Raw genomic sequence first — 18,788 nt, 5'->3', positions numbered from 1 at the left:
GGTGGTGGTGTACATGTCTGCTTGTTCACATGACAAACGGTCAGTGTAAAAATGCATACTAAATGTATTTATTGCCCCCTTGTGGCCAGTTGTAATACTTTCAAGGCTTTAGATTTTTAGCCAATGGCAACACCATGACAAGGTACCCTATTGTACAAACCCCATTGTGTGCATTCTCATTTTATTACTCCCCATGTAATATATTAGGAAAAGCCTAACCAGATTCAATGCAATGCCAGACTGTCTGTTCACGCTACAAGCTAAAAACACTGCATGACACCAAAAAATCACAGCCAATCAGAACAAATTTGATGTTTAATGTGCATCTGTAGGGTGCAGGAACCAGGAACAATGAATTATGTTTCATCCACATAAACTAGAAGCAAAAGCAAAAGCTATTTTAAGCAAATACTCAACATGACCGCCAGTTCCTCATAAAAACATACACCCTCTTAAATGTTATTTATTGCAATCTGTAGTTCCATTAAGAACCTTTAAGAATGAATCCCTTCCAATGCACTAATGGTTCTACTGGAAAAAGGTTTAGATTAAAACATACTATAGTACAGACCACAAATCATATTGTGCAACATGTGGGGTGGAGAAAAACTGGGGCAGAATAAAGCAGCTATTAAAGACAACTTGAATGGTTTGTAATATTTTTTTTTTATTCTATGAAGTGACACTTTAGTGTAACAGACAAAAATATGGGACACAGTGGACTGTGAAAAGTGATGAATATAAGGTGGTTGGAGGGGAAGGATTGAACAGGTCGAAATGCTTTAAATGATTTGTTGGTTTAACTAAAAGTAAAAGTAACCTGGTTGCCTTAATTTTCAGTTCCTTAAATTAATACAAAGAAAGAGAACACATTTTTTTTGTACTAACTCATTTGTTTAAATGAACTCAATTAAGGAAACCAGGTTACATCAAGTTAAACCAACAAATCATGTTGGAAAAAAAAAAGTCACAGATACAACTCAAAGCACACTGAAAGATTAAAAATAAGGGTCAACTTTGATCTCATATTGACCAACACACAGGAGATGGGTTTTTCCCCATGTCCTCAATGTGGAAACAACTGTACACAAAATGAACAGTCTGGTTAAAATACAATTAAAAGCTTTAATGACAGTATCTGTGACATGTAATTGATGTGAAAGTAAAAACTACTGTAAAAGCCCACTTAATATCTGGGGTAACAGATATTACCCCACAGTGGCAACCCAAAAACTCCACTCTTGCAGTTTGAGAGAGATAGCAATCAAATCCATACTGAAGTCAAACCAAACAAGTGTTCACACTTTGAGAAGAGTCGTTGTTTCTGCATCTCTGAGAGAGATGAAGAAACAAACACAAGAAAATACACACTGGAGAGAAACCGTAACACTGCACTGTTCAAGAACAATTAAGATCACAAAGCTCAATACACAGGGCAAGCAAGTGCGGGACACAGTTTTACCAAAACAAAACTGCAATGTTTAGTTAACGTAAATGGTGTGAAATTTCCAAAACACCATCTAATACAACATATTAAACACTTGCAGTAGTGAATGAGAGGAAAATGGTGTCCATGTCAAAATGGTGATAACTGAAGGCGTGTGTTCCAGCCGTGATGGTTGATAACCTGTGTAGATGATTCAGATTGGTCCAGGTAAGGCCTGAGGGGCTCATCCTAACCACCCCAGCTTCACTAACAGCCAGGATGTCTTTCATCCTGAAGTGAAGCAGCTCAAGCCAGCTGTGCCAGTGTCAGAGATCAGATAAAGTTCCAGAGAAGAGTTCCAAACAAAGCCAAAGCAGACTCAACCTGGGGCGTGTCCAAGCAGCATACCTTGGCATTTTGAGCCTGCATGAATGAGCGGAAAGATTTAATGATTTCAAAGAAAAAGGCTGAATTCAGAATGGCATAATTACAAGAAAATCACAAGAAATTTAACCTTTATAATATGCGGTCAATCACCTTAAAGGGACAGGTGGTAAAGAGAAAGTAACATGATAAAGTTCATCACAAGTAGCTTTTCCACAAGCTGAGGTAAAAACTAGAAGGTGCAGTTTCATACACACAAATACAAAACTCAAACACACAACACTAAAATAATGCCATAAACATTAAGATGTAACAAAACCTTATGTACATTTAAAATAACTTTAACTTTTTCTATGAAAGCAGTCACAATTCTGGAAAATGTCAACTTTTTTCCCAACTGTAAGATTACTTGTCCAATTTTACTTTAGTTACATGACAAACTTAAGTCCCATTAGATCGGTTTTTCACTTAACCAACAGGTTTAACATAGGGTTTTTAAGTCTTTTACCATTAAAATTACAATCATTTTTACAATGTACTTCTACGGCAAATATAGTATGTAAATTCAAATACAGTCACCTGTAACTCAAAACTGTATTTAGCAGTGGCATTTTGGAGGGCTGTGGGAAAAAAAAAAAAAAAAAAAAAAAGACTGAAAGTGTAAAACTTTGATCAGTGCACTTAAGGGTTTCCTTTCATGAGCTGGATTTTGACAAATATAAACAGTTGAAATGGGGAGGGAAAAAAACCCAAAATGAAAGAACTCTTCATAAAAAACTCTTCAGTATACTAAAGTCCACCAATCTTTGCACATTATATTTTGGGAAACAACTCAGCCAAAGTTTTCTTAACTGGTATAAATGCAACTTCACATTAGACGCCATAGATTCCAATTTGTGAAAACGTGCATGTGCTCAGATTCAGCGCTGACCTACATACGGGCTTTCTTAATGAGTCATTTCACAGACGAGACCAATTACGTTTCATCTGTTTTCCCTAAACAGATATCAGTAGAGTACACATGGCACTCATCACTAGCTGATTAGATATGATAATGAGCGAGAGTTGCACTCCTAGCACTCTGCAAAAGTCATTAGCAAATTCATTCAGTGAAGATGTTGCTGAGTTGTAGTTTCAGGGAAGAGACAAATCTGAAAAACCTTTATATACCTGCTTGCTACAAAACAATAGCAGCGGTTATATTTATTTTGAGATGGCAAACCTGAAACCTTTAAAAAGCAAAACATACCACCTTAAAAGATGAAAATACACAGGTGTATAGCTAATAATTAGCCTAATAATTGTACTTTATTAATATTTGGGGGTATTTTCAAATTACGGTACCTGAATAGCATGCTTATTGAGAAGCTTGGATATTTGTACTTAATTATATACAAACTTTTTTCATTTAATTGAGACCTTCAAACTAACAAAATACGTAGTCCTATTTACGGTACCAGATCATGACTTTTTGACATCTTTCATAAGTAAACAGCTAAATAATTCCATGTCATTCACCTGTTCAAAGTCCATGATTATTATTCATTCTTGTGAAGAGATGCATGTCACAAATATGATTTAATCAATCAAGGTCAGTGGTTTTACCACCTGTTGTGTCATAAAGATTTCATGGTCAGGATTTTTAAGAAAAAACAGGCTGCTTTATAGAGCTACTTTATCTTGATCTTCTTTCAAAAGTTATGTAAAAAAAAAAAAGTTTTTGAATGCTAGTCTAAATTAGCCTAATTTTGATTTGATTTTTGATGTAGTGCGCAATTTCTTTGTGTTTTATACACTTCTGAATTGACAGCTAACGCATTTGATGATAAACACAATCCAGTCACAAAAAATACACACACAACCAAAAATATATTTAGGACTTTTCAGTATTAAAGACTTTTAGGGTTGTGTAACGTGACGCTAACGTGCGTATAACATGTGTGTCACGTTTGGCAGTCTCGTGATGCTCTGCTCTTGATTCTGATTGGCTGTTATTGGACACGTGTGGCAGTGTGCAGAGTGAACTCAGCGCTGATTGGCTAGTTTGGTTCAAGTGAATGGATTCGGTCATTTGTCGTGACTGGTGGTGAAATGGAAATGGTGTGCCGGCTAGACTGGAATTGAACTGGACAGGTTGGGTGTAATAATAACAATAATAATACTAGAAAAACAGCTTCAAGCTAAAAGATTACAGGTAACGTTAAAACCTGCGCACTGTTTTCCACTGAATTCCAGCATAGAAGCGACAGAAAGCGAGTGAATATGGGGGAAGAAACTGAAAGCTCAGTGAATAGAGAGAATCAGAACATGAAGGATGAAAACACATTCACATCGGAGGAGAGCGGTGTAAAATATTACACACGCGAGGAGATTCAAGCCCATAACATGATCAAAGATACATGGCTCATCATCCACGATAAAGTTTACGATATCACAAGTTTCATGGAGGAGGTAAGAGGGTTGGAGTTTCATCATGTCCTCCAGTCCACATAACACCTCACACTGTGTAACGTTAACCATACAGCACTAATTCTTACATTTTACATCATTTTTCTATCACATATATATATTTTACACGAGTTACTTTTACTCATTTTAGCTGTTATGTCTCTAGACTCGAAATATAATCCGCTATCAAGATAATCAAAGTTAGTGTGGCCCGATCAGTGAGTTAGCATACTGGATTCAGTGCAGTAAACAACACTGAAGGATTAAACTAGCTAACACTCTTTATAAATATTTATTTTCTAGCAAGATTTAAAGGAAGGCTTTTCATGACTGGGTTTTAGCCACATATCTACCCGGCTAGCCCAGTCACGTTGAGCTGTCACAATGAAATGCGACACGTGCTGATTGATTGAAGTTTTATTGTCCTTCAAATCCCGTGTCACGTTTTGGAGTTTGATACAACCTACACGTCTTTGTTTTCGTTGTAGTATGACGTAACTACTGTGTTTCTTACAAGAAGCTTGTGAAAACGAGCAAATCGGTGATCGAATCTTTCATGGGAATCATGAGTTTTACGATTCAGGTTCCGTGGTTTGAGAAATACATGTTTGAAAGAAAGAAGAATTGCAATTCATATGGCATTTACTGCCCTCATTATTCATATCCTATCAGTTTACAGACGATAAAAAATCAGAAAGATGTGTGTACACACTTGTTAGAGTCGGCATAAATGCAGTCCAGTTGCTCCATTTATTCAATAATACAAAACAAAAAATGTGATTGCATGCTACATTAATTTGTTATATAATGTATTGATTGTTATAAAATACTTCTAATTACAATAAAACTGTATAATATTGTAATTTGAACAACAGTCAGTATAAAACGACTTTGACTGTTTACGTCTCAATACCATAAAGTCACCATGAAATCAAAATTGACCATTCTTATTTTTTCAAGATATATTTATTATAAATGATTTATCCACGTACATCATTATTATTATTATTATTATTATTTTTAATTCATGTACCCTCAAATATCAAAATATAATCTTTTTTCTCTGATGAAGTGTTTACTGGCGTGAGGGCAGGGCAACCTGTCAATCACATGAGAACGACCAATAGCAAACTTTAGCCATCCAATTAATTCTCCATGGACAAAAGTCCTGCCCTACATTTTGGTTTCTTTTTTGAGAAGCCGTTTCACATATATACATAACAATAGGGAAGAAAAAAACTATTGTTCTGTTTCATGCCGACTTTAATGTAAAACGTCATTCAGTAACAGTTTTTAGTTAATAGGTTGGACATGAGCTGATTAACAGGGCTCAACGCTAAAGATTTTTTCCACGGACCCACCAAATAATATATATATATATATATATATATATATATATATATATATATATATATAATATATATATATATATATATATATATATATATATATAAATAATATAAAAAAAAGTTTTGTTGTTATTTTGGTTTATAAGACTGCTGTCACTTTAAGACGAATGAACTGATCCAACATACTATTATACATGCGTTTTCTTTCTCATCTGTTTACGTTCAGTTAAGACATAAAACAACTTTGTTTACGTGAATGCCAAGACGGGCATTTTGACATACTTTTGTTGTGTGTATTTTTCCGTTCAAGCACAAAAAGACGACACACAGAGAGCTGTCTGTGTATGAAAGAAAATTGAGTTCTGAAAATTGAATTGAGTTCTTTTTCGCGACGTCTTGCACTTGAATCTGAATGGTTAAAAATCGCTTTAATGTTTTAAATTGACAAGATACGTGGAAATGATAAATTTTCGTGACGACGCAGTACTGGCCCGATCAAGCAAGTGACAATTATGTCAACTGTCTCGAGCGTCTTTCACGCTGGCCCCAGGCCACTGGGCAGTCCTTATTGTCGAGCCCTGTAATTAATAATTCCTGATTCATTTAGTGAATAAGATTTTTTAGTAACTTCTGCAATTGAATCTGAAGTGTTTGATTCACTAAAATAAACTGGTTCATAAAGTCATTTGTTCTAGAAATGGTGTACTTTGCACTTTATTTTTGATTCACCTAAAAGTATTTTAGTTTGGTGTTCTGGCCGAACTGTTAACGGGACCAAAGTTAAGTAAAATATTTCAGTTCTGAATTTTTTTTTTTTTTTTTTAAAGACAGCATAAAATAAAAGTTGCGATAGTCTTTTCTTCCCTATTGTGATGTATATCTGAGTGAAACAGCTTCTTGAACAAGAAAAAATGTAGGGCAGGACTTTATTTTGTCCATGGGGAGTTGATTGGATGGTTGTGGTTTGCTATTGATCAATCTCATGAGTGACACGTTGCCCTGCAAAAAGAGATGTCGCTGCAAGAGGGAGGGGAATTTTTTTGATTAAAGATTACAAAGCACGATTTGAAGAAAAAAAGTGTGTGTGGATAAATAATTTATTATAAATACTGCAATATTTAAATTAAAATACAAGAATTTTCTATTTTGAATTCATGGTGACTTTAAAATGTATTATTATTATTATTATTATTATTATTTTTACAAAAGGCTTGCAAAGAAATCTTGATATTAGTTGTTTGGATGGTACGCTTTCTCACCATTGTGTAACATCAAACCCCAGAAACTGTAAAAAGAAATCAGAGGTTGAAAGTTGTGCAACAGATGTGTCTGAATTTATGGATGGGATGTGCAAAATAGTCTATCAATGAAGAGTGCCGGTGTTAGAGGATATAAACTTTTTATCTCCTTTTCTTTCATAGCATCCAGGAGGTGAAGAGGTTCTGCTGGAGCAAGCAGGTGCAGATGCGACAGAAAGCTTTGAGGATGTGGGTCATTCCACAGATGCCAGAGAGATGCTCCAGCAGTATTACATCGGGGAACTCCATATGGTAGTGCTTGTTTTTTTTGTTGATGAATATATTAGTTTAAAGATGAACCAATTTTAAAAAGTCTGAGCGCTTTGTTGCTGCGTGTACATGACTTTTCCTTGAAAAGAATCATCTAGTCTAGGGGTGCAACTAATGATTATTTGGAAATGGAAATACTTGGGTGACTTTTTAACATATACAGATAAGGATATAATCATAGAATGTAAGTAAGTAGGGCTGGAACGATGCGTCAGTCGATTATGTAAATTAGTGTTTTGCGTGGAACTTTGTCACGCTGTTTATGGTCATCCCCAATGGTGGCAGCTCCGACTCCCTGGCATGCTGAAAATCAGCCATTATTATCGGCTAAATATCGAGCACGATCCAAAGTGTGGAAATTTCATTAGATTATTCAATTAAAAAAAAAAAAAAGCTTAATCGAAAAAAGCTTGGAAGTGCAAGGATATTTTTTTAAAATATAACTCTGATTGTGTTTGTCTGAAAGAAGACAGTCATATACACCTAGGATGGCTTGAGGGTGAGTAAATCATGGGATAATTTTAATTTTTGGGTGAATAACCCTTTAAGGACTAAAAAGAAGTTTGAAATACCTTTGCAGCGGTATACTTTTAGCGAACATCCCGATGCCGCCCACACTATTGAGAACGGCTTATGTAAATAGTATGTAAATATCTGCTATACGCTTTCCTTTAATAACAAAATAAACCCACAACAAAAATGACAGCGGTGAAAAAACAGCAGTGAAGAAAGCAAATGATCATAGCGATGTGGATGTTTGCACCAGCTCTGCAATTTGGCACTCCAGTTGAATTACAGCTTCGATTTCTACTACAAAGCATTTTAATGAATAAGTGACTCTCTCATAAAGACTTCACTTGTTTCATTACTCGATAAATATCTGGATTCTGGTATGAATGATTCAATGACAAATACATTTTTTAACCGTCACTTGTTGCCACCTACTGGTGTAACGATGTAATTGATACAATCTTTATTTGAAGCGTCAAGTTTACTTGCATAAGGTGATTTGCTCTATTTTGATCGCTTCTGTAGACATCAGTGTTTATATCTGAATTATAAACTTTTATCCAAGTATTTCTGTGATGGTTTGAATTATTGTAAGACAGAAATAATGATACTGTGATGTTTGTGAATCTGTTTCATGATAATAGACAGGTTTAATAGGCACAGGCGAATCGTTGTCATTTAGGAATGAGATTGTGGGTGTTTGAATCGAGATCGCAATCTTTTAGCGATTAATCGTGTAGATCTACTCTGTATTTTACAGAGATTTAGATGTGTTTTGTCCATAGAAATGCGTTATTCATTGCAGTAAAGGGATGTAAATAGCGGCTGTTTCCTGTGCACAGCACTCAGATGTGATTAAGCCATAACATTTGTTGTCAGTTTTTTTTTTTTTTTTTTTTTTAATTAATTTTCAATTATTATTTTTATCAGTTTGTTGTTGCAGCTCTAATCTAGTCTATGTCTTTAAGTATGTGTAAATTCATAAACATTAATAATGCTATTTTCCTGTTTTAGGATGATCGAAAGAAAGAATCAAAAAAGGTAAAAACAATTCCAAGTACTCTTTCCTGACCATTGTGACCGATGCAAAAACATATTGACTGTCATGTAAAAGTTGCGGTTTGTTAATGTTTGCTCACTTTATCACGTTTCTGTTCTAGGAAGTTTACATCACAACTTCCAAGGAGTCCAGGTAAGAAGTCCGATTCAGTTCTACATGAACTACAGTGCTCATGTTTGATTTGTTTTTTAACTGATTGCTTGTCTTTTGCTCAGGTCATTGACCACCTGGTTAATTCCTGCCATAGCTGCTGTACTTGTGGGCATCATGTACCGTTACTACATGTTGGAACACAAATCGTCCTGAACTTTTTCACCGCTATATTTCTCTTGTCTGGAGGCCTTGACTTGTTTGAGTGAGTCTATAAGATCGCTCTCTAAACTCCTGCTCATCCTTTCTTCTTTAGTTTCTACTTCACTGACTGGAAATTGGTCCATAGCGCATTGGCTCATTTTGACTGGTTTCTCTACCAGCCTTCACTTCAGAATCCACAATAATGCAGCTGTATACTATCTCTGATCTTGGTCACTTTTTCTGTCTTTTTTTGTCTTTTTAAATGTACTTGGAAATGATTTCAACTCCTTTAAATTAATCTAGAGTGTAGTTGGAAAGATCAGGTATGGTCCAGATTTTGCTGACGGATCCTAATTTTGACAAATCACATGTCCACAGCCTTCACATAGCTGCTAATTGATGTTTGTCAGTGAATTGCCTTAGGTTTATTACCTGAGAATTTTGACCAAATGATTCATGTGGAGTTGAAAATTGCATCTCCAAGAGACGAGCATGGAGTCGTGCTACTAAAAAGAAATTTCTATACAACATGATTTAAAGGGGTAGTTCAGGAAAAAAAATTAAAATTCAGTCGTCATCATTTAGCTACTTGATTCAAACCAGTATGACTTTATTTCTTCTGCGAAAAACACAAAAGAAGATATTTTGAAGAATCTTTGTATTTTATGAGGGGGAAAAAAACCCACATTTCTTAAAATATCTTGTTGTATGTACAGGTTTGGAACGACATTATCGTGAATTTTCATTTTTTAGGAGAACTATCCTTTTAAGGAAAACTAGAAAATATTGTCATTGTTTCATATATTGTCATAACACTTTTGCATGAATGTTGTCATTCAACATCAGACAATGTGCAATTGCTGAAGTGTAAGAAATGTAGCATAGAGTCACAGTTATGCTTTGACGTTATATATGTATGCTTTTTTCATACAATGAAGATTTCTAGTATGGTACCTGTAAATGCAAACTTGAAATTGACTCCATTACTCAGTCTATTTGTAATGATGCATTTGAGAGATGTTTAAATGTGCGTGTGTGTGTGTGTGTTTTTTTTTTTTTTTTTTAACAATTTGTTTCAATGTTGGTAAGAATTTCTTTGGGAAGTGTTTGAACTGTTGTACAGCTTGTAGAGTACCTGTTCATATAGTCATTGCTCTTATATGCTTCTCTGATGAATTGTTCTTAGCATTGCTTGCATGTTTTTTCTAGCTCGACTGGCTTTAGCTTAAAGGGCAGGTCATGAAAAAAAATTATATGCAAGTGTTTACCGTTCAACTGTCTTTAGTCAACTTCAAAAGTAGAAGTAAACCAAAATGTCTACTTTTGTTTGCTTCTGTTGTGTACTTCTGTTATTAAATCTTGCATTGTATTTCCTTCTCAAACAATAGTGGATTTAATTCAAGTAGCTTTTAATGAAACACACTGAGTGAGTCATTCTATATATCTATATATATGTATATCTATATATAATATATATATATATATATATATATATATATATATATATATATATATATATATATATAAATTTTCAATTATTCTCAATATCATATATATTCTCTTATATATATATATATATATATATATATATTTCTAGCCCAAATTTCTGTTTTTTTCAGTCATGTTTTTAAAATCATTTCTGCCCCAAGATATGTGCAAATTATTTTCCTGCCGGGCTGAGTTAATGTGTTCAGCTTTGTCTAACAATTGATATTAAGATATTCACATTTGTGTGCATTTTATATGTGTAGATGTTGACAACATTGTCAAGTTTTCATAGAATCACATGTTAATGTCATAATTTAATTATAGTCATAGAAAAAAAAAAAAGTCCTGAATTGAGCACAAGTGTGTTAGACTCTAGGTCACTATCTTCTCTTGTAGTTCAACAAGAAGAATCACAGCTCAAGGCCTTTAATATTGCTGAGATAAATGTGATATATTTAATAAAAATTATAATTTATCTGTCTGATTAGGAATATCTATGGTACGTCAGTATGAATACAACTGATGCATTGAATCAATGTGTGTTTATAAAAATGTCAGCTACGTTTCAATAAATGGTTAAGGATGCAAGTATATCTGTGTACTATGTAATTATTGTCTTTACACTGTATTTTAGACTAAATTAGGAACATGCATTGAAATGGTATTACTGCTGAAGAATTTGATGGTTGTCATTCTGTATACAAATGATCTAATTTTTTTTTAACTTTTTGCTTAATTTAAAGTTTCTTGTGTTGTAAAAATCAGTTATGGCATTGTATGATTAAAATAAATCAAGAAATAGTTCAGGCTTGTCTTCACTCTGCAGTTACAAGATGTGTGGTTGCAAGGATCAAAATTAGTAAGTACTAATACAATGTCACATGAGACCCATTTATCTGTAAATTTGCCAGTAACTGAACAAATTGTGCTCCATATAAATAAAAATATTTGGGTGGTTCTGTGCGTTCATACACTTTACTACTACTACTACTAATACATTAAATATGCTGGACATTGTTATTCTGAAGAAGAAATCGCTTGGTAAAAAGTGATGGTAAGTCTGATTCATTAGGGAGTCGGTTCTTTCGGACGGATTGTTTCAAATCGGTTAAAATTCACCAATTCGCTAGCAATCACTCAAAAATGCTTCCAGGCGCTCAACTTTACTGTGTAGTTTGATTAAAGCATGCTGTTATCGCCACGTTTTCAATAAGCTTTGCAAATCCCATATTGAATTAAGTGTGACATGGTTAATAAAATGAACTGAAAAGCACGAGGTGGAGACCAGAGCCGTTGAAAAACATATTTAACGGCTCTGGTGGAGACAAAACGTGTAACCCACAGAAAGGGCCAATGAACGAACATAAGACTCAAATCAAACCCTGATCACAACCAGCATCTCCCTGCTTACTCCAAAACGATTTTTTACAATCGTTTGATTTACTAAAGCTTTGAGATCCGGTTGACTGAATCGTTTAGAACAACCGGTTCAAAAAATTCGATTCGTTGAGGAATCGGACTGGAATCACGGACGTCACTTCCTTGTGAATGCTGGGATAGTAATGGCGGCCTTCTGTACACATTGTTGACGTTTACCGCTATGCTAGTTCATTAAATGTTTTTTTAATTTATCATACAGCGAATAACTTTTATTATACAGTGTAGAGCAGTTTTGACGAACCCATCGTTTGAAAGGTAACTCCGTTTTTTTTTCTTATAAATGAGTAGTGCTGTTTTATAATAACAAATTATAGAGATTCATCATGTACATCAGTGACCGGTTTAATCGGCTCCATTCCTCAGTCTAATAAACGTAAATATTGATAACATTGTTTACATGACGGCAGCGCTGGTTCTATTTTCACATTGATATATTATCAGTTCAGTTATTAGTGTTTGTTTACCTTACTGTGGCACCCCAAACACTATAACGTTAGTTACTATAGTTATTGGTAATATTTTAAGACTTACACCAAACGTTAAACATTAAATTGAATTCTAAATTATTTTGGTATCTCCTTCAAAATTATAGGTACGTTAGTTGAAGAATCTTCCTGTCATGTATTGTTGTTGTGACAGTTGTGGCTAATAATACCTCCATGTACATTTTAACAACATTAGCTGTAGTAACTGGTATTGTGATAGAAACATTACTAGAAAATGACTTTTTTTTAGGGGCAAAACCTAACCGTTGTATTGTTTTGGGGCATTTTAGACATGTCCATTTTCCAGTTTTTACTTTTAACTTATAATTAGCTACATGTACTTATATTAATAACATGTTTATCAGCACGTGTTTACTTGACTTATAACACAAAGGCTGTGTATTTTTGGCCCAAATTAGTAACTTTTTGCAATCGCTTTATAGATAGAACAGAAATCCATCAGCTGAGATGGAAGAGATGGAAGATGATTCCTCCCTGCATCGACTAGAAGGGAGTGACCCCAGTGTGCAGGTCGGGGGGCTGATAGTGAAGAAGAAGAGCGCTGCAACAGAACAGCATGTGTTCAGAGCGCCCGCTCCACGCACCTCGCTCCTGGGCCTCGATCTGCTGGCTGCCCAGAAACGCAAGGAGCGTGAGGGGAAGGAAAAGCTGGATGATCAACCCAAGAAATCCAAGGTGTCGTCCTACAGGGACTGGGAGGAGGGAAAAAGTGATTCAGGGTCTGATGATGAAACTGAAGAGGATGGCGAGAGCAGGAATGGGAAAAAAGAAAGGTGGGTTTATTTTAGTGTCCTTGTAACATGTACCTACTACTAACAGTGAATTAAACATAATTACATGCAGATATCCCTAAACCAAACCTTAATACTAACTTCATAGTAAGTACATGTAATTAATTAACCTTAAAATAAAGTGTAACCGAAAATTATTTGTTACACATAGACATCAGTTTTTTTTATTTTTTTTTTATTTTTATAAAGAACAGTGGGTCTCGTTCCCTAAGTGTGCAAACGTATGAATTTGTTTGTGAAATCTGTGTATGAACATTTTCACGAACAAACCATGATTCAGCAATAACTTTCGTACTATGTATTCTGAATTTCCGAAAAAATGTAGGAACAATTGAAACCACATACGCAAAAATCACATACATATTGAAAGTTTATTCATAGACATTTCTTCATGAATATATTTCATCATATTCAGTGAAAGAGTAAGAAAAGCTGAGTTCTAGCTCGAGCTGTGAGGTTTCTGCTGGCTGAGCTGTACATGAGAGACCTGTAGTCTGGGTCTTTATGTTTTGTAGTCTGGGTCTTTATATAAATCTAGATTTTTTTTATATATATATATATATATATATAATTTTAAAAATGTTTATTTATTTCCTTGCATTATAATGGAATAATAATAATAATTAATATTATTATTATTATTATTATTATTATTATTATATTTCCTTATGGATAGAGCCACACGATTCTGGATAATGGAAAATCACAATTTTTTTTGTTTCAAATTGAGATCACAATTCTCCCACGATTCTGAACAGACAACTAAACAAAATAACATGTAATTTACTAGAGGTTCTGACAAAATGTTAATTGCTGCAGTCTATTTAAAGATGTTTAATCTGAAATGAATTATTTAAAAAAAAAAAATGGTTTGAATGAATGATTCAATGACTCACTCATAAATACTTCTTGGCTGCATCCGAAATCGCATAATTCCCTACTATATAGTAGGAGAAAAACAGTGTATAGTAGGAGAAAAACAGTGTGCAACAAAAGAAGTATGTCTGAATTCACAGTAGGCAAAAAGTACCGGGATGACCTACTTCTTCTGGCGAGATTCTGAAGTGGACACTTTGTAATGAGGGCAACATGGCGGATGACTGTAGTACGTCCAGATTACATTCATACTACACACATTCATACTATATAGAACATACTTTTTTAGTGGTCGCAAAGTAATAACTTACTCAAAATAGACGTGCCGATATTCGGTAATGCAATATATCACGATAATGAATATGCACGATATTGTTATCGTGGGCACTTCAAAATACTGTAAACCAATTATTAAAATTTTTATAATGCATTTAAGAATACTTTCCCCATCAACCATATAAAATGCACAACACCGCTGTATTCTGCGTCAAAAGGGACACGCGCTCAGATGTAAACAAGCCCAATGTGCATGAGAAGCACATTGCGGAACGAGTGAAGGAGAATGGAAGTGCACGTTCACTCTCTGACAGCAGAGGGCGCTGATGGAACAGCAGAATGCAGCGGTTACCCCGGAAACCCCGCAAACAAAGCAACTGCGCTAGTGAAGTTTTTAAAATGCTTCAAACAGCCGTTCATTTTTTTTTTTATAATCTCAGTGTTGTTCATCACAGCACCAAATACTTAATTACTTAATAATTAAAAAATGTTTGGACATAAATGTGTGTTGGCAGTGTGTGTACACAATCACCCTATAATGATAAAAATCCAACCACTTTTTTTTTTTTATCCCAATAAATCATAAGCAGTGTCTCTGAACAAGCTGTTTCCAGATCCCTGTCAATGTGACATCACATTAGCCACAGGCCCCGCCCACGAATGTTGACAGACACTGCCGTTTTAACGTAGAACCGTCCTGAGTGTGTTCACAGCGAGTTGTACAGTCCGTCATTGCTGCACTGACGAGAACGTCTCCCAAGTGTTTTAGGTGTTCTGTAGCCGGATGGATTAATCCACATAGCTCTCTCCATTTACTCCCTAAATCTGAGCCGCTGAAGACGAGGTGGATTCATTTTGTTTTCCAAGAAAATGCTCCCTCAACTCTACCGAAATTCGTTTGTGTCTGCGCGAATCATTTCACACCGGACTGCTTTGTGAACGAATGTCAATACAAAGGGACAATACAAAACAAAGGGTTGTGCTAAAAATTTGTTACTCAAGGATAGATCATTAAACTGTTCGTGATCCAGCTTACAGTCTCCAGAGTGATACTGGATACGACAGTAAAGAAGGTGAGAGCACTTTATTACAGTTCATCGGAGTTGATTTACGGATATAAAGTTTACCAGTTTATTAAGCACCACCCGATAAGGCATAATGTCTTTATATATTTGTTTACTGTTAGTTGTAAGGAGTGTTTCTGTGTACTTCGCTGTGTATGTTGATGATAATGCAAGGGAGAGAGAGAGTTTATGGATAATATTTTAATGCACACATGCACTGTTTTATTAAGCTCTTACAGTGATTTTCTAGAGTGAAAACGGACGCTTCATCTTTTGTGTGAAGTACAATAAATGTTATAAAACTCATCGGTAAACAGGCTTGTACTAATATAGTGGATACAAAAACAAGAAGACAATATAAGTTATAACCATAGTTAAATTAAACTATACCTGTTCTATCTCAATGCAGCATATATTCGCAGTTTCTGACATTATAGTGCGTCCTGACTGACTCCTGACACTGGAGAATGAGCTCTTGAAGCTCCGCCCTCTTAGGCCGAGCGCAGCAGCTCATTTGAATTTAAAGGGCACACACTGAAATGGCACGTTTTTGCTCGACCTCGAAAAGTGGCAATTTTAACATGCTATATAAAATTATCTGTGGGGTATTTTGAGCTAAAACTTCACATACACACTCTGGGGACATCAGAGATTTTACATCTTGTAAAATGGGGCATAATAGATCCCCTTTAAAGACTTAATAGGCTATTTATTTTCAAACTTAAAACATTTTTATATTTTAATCTGGACTACAACATGCCCTAATGATTAGAAATTTTCTGATTATTTTTTATTGTTCAGTAAAACTTTGAGACATAACATGTTAATTCATTGTTACCAAACTGACAATGAAAAATACTTATAAAGCATTAATTATTCTTAGTTAATGTTAATTTCTTAGTTACTGTTTAATAATATTACTAAAATCAAAAGAACTTATTTAATGGACCTGAGATAAAACTAACAATGGTCAGTTGTATTTCTTAACTAACATTAACAAAAAATAATACTTTCTGTAACAAATGTAGTTATTGCTCAGTCTTAGTTAATGCATTAAATAATGAGAGCTTATTGTAGAGCTTATTAGGCTATAAAGAACAACAGGTAATTGTTCTTTAGAGCCTAATTCGTTTGCACTTTAATCTGTTTGAAAATTTTACTTTATATATTTTTGGTGTATTGTATTATTGTATTTAAACATTCAGAGTTCTTTTTGTTATTACAAAAAGAGTTCTTAAACCTGTTATACTATGACAACACCTTTTTTTGCAACTTATTTCAATATCGTGATAATACCGTATACTGTGATAAAAGCTTCAGCAATTAATCACAGCAAAATTTGATACTGTCACATGCCTAATTCAAAATAAGTACCTACTCAAGAGAGTATGCGATTTCGGAAACAGCCCTTGTTTGAATAAATTATTCAATACAAATAACTAGTTCTATAAAGTTCTATAAACTTTTATCCTAGTACTTCTGTGATAATTAGAATATTTGTAACACAAATAACAAAACTGTGATGTTGAAAAGACTGTTTGTGAAGCTGTTTCATACCTATACATGACAACGGCTCTCTCTGGCTCAGCGGTAGTGTGAACACAGATTTGAATGTTCTGCTGTGATTTTGTCAGAGGTTTAATAGAAACAAGCGAATCGTTGTCATTTAGGAATAAGATCACATGGGTGTTTGAATCGAGATCGCCATTTTTTAATGATTAATTGTGCAGCTCTACTTCTGGATATTATATTATTTATTATGTAATCTTTTTTTATCCAGAACATTCCTAATACCTTCCATCTTGTGTCTTGTGACCTTCCATCTTTCCTTGGACGCAAGCAAATAAATAAATGCCATTCAATCATGAGTTTACTGTTTGTTTCTTGCCACTACAGGAAGTACCGTGTCACTGGCTCAGAAACGCCATCAAACCCAGGAGGGGTTAGTGAGGAGTTCAAGCGGAAAAATCAACAGAGGGAGAAAGACAGACGTGAACATGGGGTTTATGCATCCTCCAAAGAAGACAAGAGCAGAGACAAAGACAGATCCAGAGACCGGGACAGAGATAACGACCGCTTCCGTGACAGAGACAGAAGAAAAGACAGAGGTAAGTCAGGTGCTCTCCGCCTGTGAGGTCTCAGCTCAGAATTTCAGGCTCTGATCATAGTTTTATGGGCTTTGTGCAGATGAACGGGAAGGCAGCCGCAGCCATGGATCCAGCAGCAGTCGTTCCGAGCGCGGTGACGGCAGTGTGAGGAGTGAACGCTCTCAGAGGGACGGCACGTCCGAGCGCATGAGCCGTGGTACTCGCCGCGATGAGCCCGAATCACCCCGTAACAAACTCAAAGGTTTGCTCAGAACGCTGTACCCTGAACAGTTTTAACAATACTGAATGTCAGTTGTCATTACATTTCCTCTGATATTTTTTATAGAGATTGACCCAAGAAGAACTTTTCCTTCTGTGTATTCTGTATGCATTCCTAACTGTAACAATAACCTACTATTAGAACCAGAAGGAAATGATAGGTTGAGAAGAATGTTGTTGCATCCCACAAACCTGACCCTAGTTTTACCCTAACTAGAGCTACATGGTTAATCGAAATAAAACTGAAATCGCAATATTGCTTAGTGTGATTATCTAATCCCAAAGGCTGCCGTTTAATTAAATAAATAAGGATATGCTCTGCGTGTTTTAGACAGTATGGGTCACTTTAACATGCATATATATATATATATATATATATATAATATGTATGTATGTACTGTATGCATGTGTGTGTATATATATATATATATATATATATATATATATATATATATATATATATAAGTGACTAAATGTTTTATTTTACAGTGAAATATTACAATAGTATTTGTTGTTTTGTTCTGTTTTATTATATTATTATATTATACTATAGTTTACGTTTTGCGGCAATACAAGCAATCAAGCAGTTGAAAAGCTATATCATATATGTGAATATATTATATCATATTATATTATACTTATTATATTATTTTTCTTAATTTTTACAGTTAAATATTAAAATAGTAATAGATTTTATTTAGTTTTTATGTAGTATTTTTTTATAATTTGATTTAATAATAATAATAATAATAATAATTATTATTATTATTATTATTATTATTGTTATTATCATTTTAAAGCCTTATTGATTTATAATCACACATTTTTGGCCAAATTGTGCAACCCTACAAACAAGCACAGCAAACCTGTTTTTTGTTTTTTTGTTTTTATCAGAAAAATCGCAATTAGATTTTTTTTTCCCCAAATCGTGCAGCCCTAATC

General features: G+C 34.5%; 2 protein-coding genes and 1 long non-coding RNA gene across 5 annotated transcripts in view; 2 read left to right on the top strand and 1 right to left on the bottom strand.

The window, feature by feature from the left end:
- Positions 1-650: 650 nt before the first annotated feature.
- On the bottom strand, positions 651-2,892 carry LOC127515174 (uncharacterized). Its single transcript, XR_007930775.1, has 2 exons — positions 2,390-2,892; positions 651-1,849 (listed from the first exon to the last, which is right to left on the bottom strand). It is a non-coding gene; the product is annotated as an uncharacterized LOC127515174 (long non-coding RNA).
- An 898-nt stretch (positions 2,893-3,790) lies between these two features.
- Positions 3,791-11,331, top strand: LOC127515172 (cytochrome b5). Of its 2 annotated transcripts, XM_051898525.1 has the most exons (6): positions 3,791-3,943; positions 4,046-4,261; positions 7,029-7,157; positions 8,700-8,726; positions 8,846-8,877; positions 8,961-11,331. In XM_051898525.1, exons 2-6 carry the CDS (start codon positions 4,073-4,075, stop codon positions 9,049-9,051), a joined length of 468 nt encoding a protein of 155 aa, XP_051754485.1. In that variant the 5' UTR covers positions 3,791-3,943; positions 4,046-4,072; the 3' UTR covers positions 9,052-11,331. The 2 variants fall into 2 exon arrangements, with proteins under 2 accessions (XP_051754485.1, XP_051754484.1); XM_051898524.1 differs by having other exon boundaries at positions 3,869-4,261.
- Positions 11,332-12,056: 725 nt separating this feature from the next.
- dhx38 (DEAH (Asp-Glu-Ala-His) box polypeptide 38) overlaps positions 12,057-18,788 on the top strand; it is a 30,369-nt gene continuing 23,637 nt past the window's right edge. For both annotated transcript variants that reach the window (XM_051898503.1, XM_051898502.1), the window contains exons 1-4: positions 12,057-12,222; positions 12,896-13,246; positions 17,377-17,588; positions 17,668-17,829. In XM_051898503.1, coding sequence (XP_051754463.1) covers positions 12,921-13,246; positions 17,377-17,588; positions 17,668-17,829 — 700 coding nt within the window. In that variant the 5' untranslated portion in view covers positions 12,057-12,222; positions 12,896-12,920. The remainder of the gene's footprint in view (positions 12,223-12,895; positions 13,247-17,376; positions 17,589-17,667; positions 17,830-18,788) is intronic.

Source organism: Ctenopharyngodon idella, chromosome 7 (genome assembly GCF_019924925.1).
Source record: "Ctenopharyngodon idella isolate HZGC_01 chromosome 7, HZGC01, whole genome shotgun sequence".
Taxonomy (NCBI): domain Eukaryota; kingdom Metazoa; phylum Chordata; class Actinopteri; order Cypriniformes; family Xenocyprididae; genus Ctenopharyngodon; species Ctenopharyngodon idella.
The sequence above is the reverse complement of the archived record's forward strand: the minus strand, read 5'-3'. Positions and strand labels throughout refer to the sequence as shown.

Bases quoted from the DNA above. Each gene is read 5' to 3' on its own strand.
- LOC127515172 (XM_051898525.1), top strand. From the start codon at position 4,073: ATGGGGGAAGAAACTGAAAGCTCAGTGAATAGAGAGAATCAGAACATG. The intron at 8,727-8,845 runs GTAAAAACAATT...TTTCTGTTCTAG, and splicing joins GAAAGAAAGAATCAAAAAAG to GAAGTTTACATCACAACTTC. The intron at 8,878-8,960 runs GTAAGAAGTCCG...TCTTTTGCTCAG, and splicing joins ACAACTTCCAAGGAGTCCAG to GTCATTGACCACCTGGTTAA.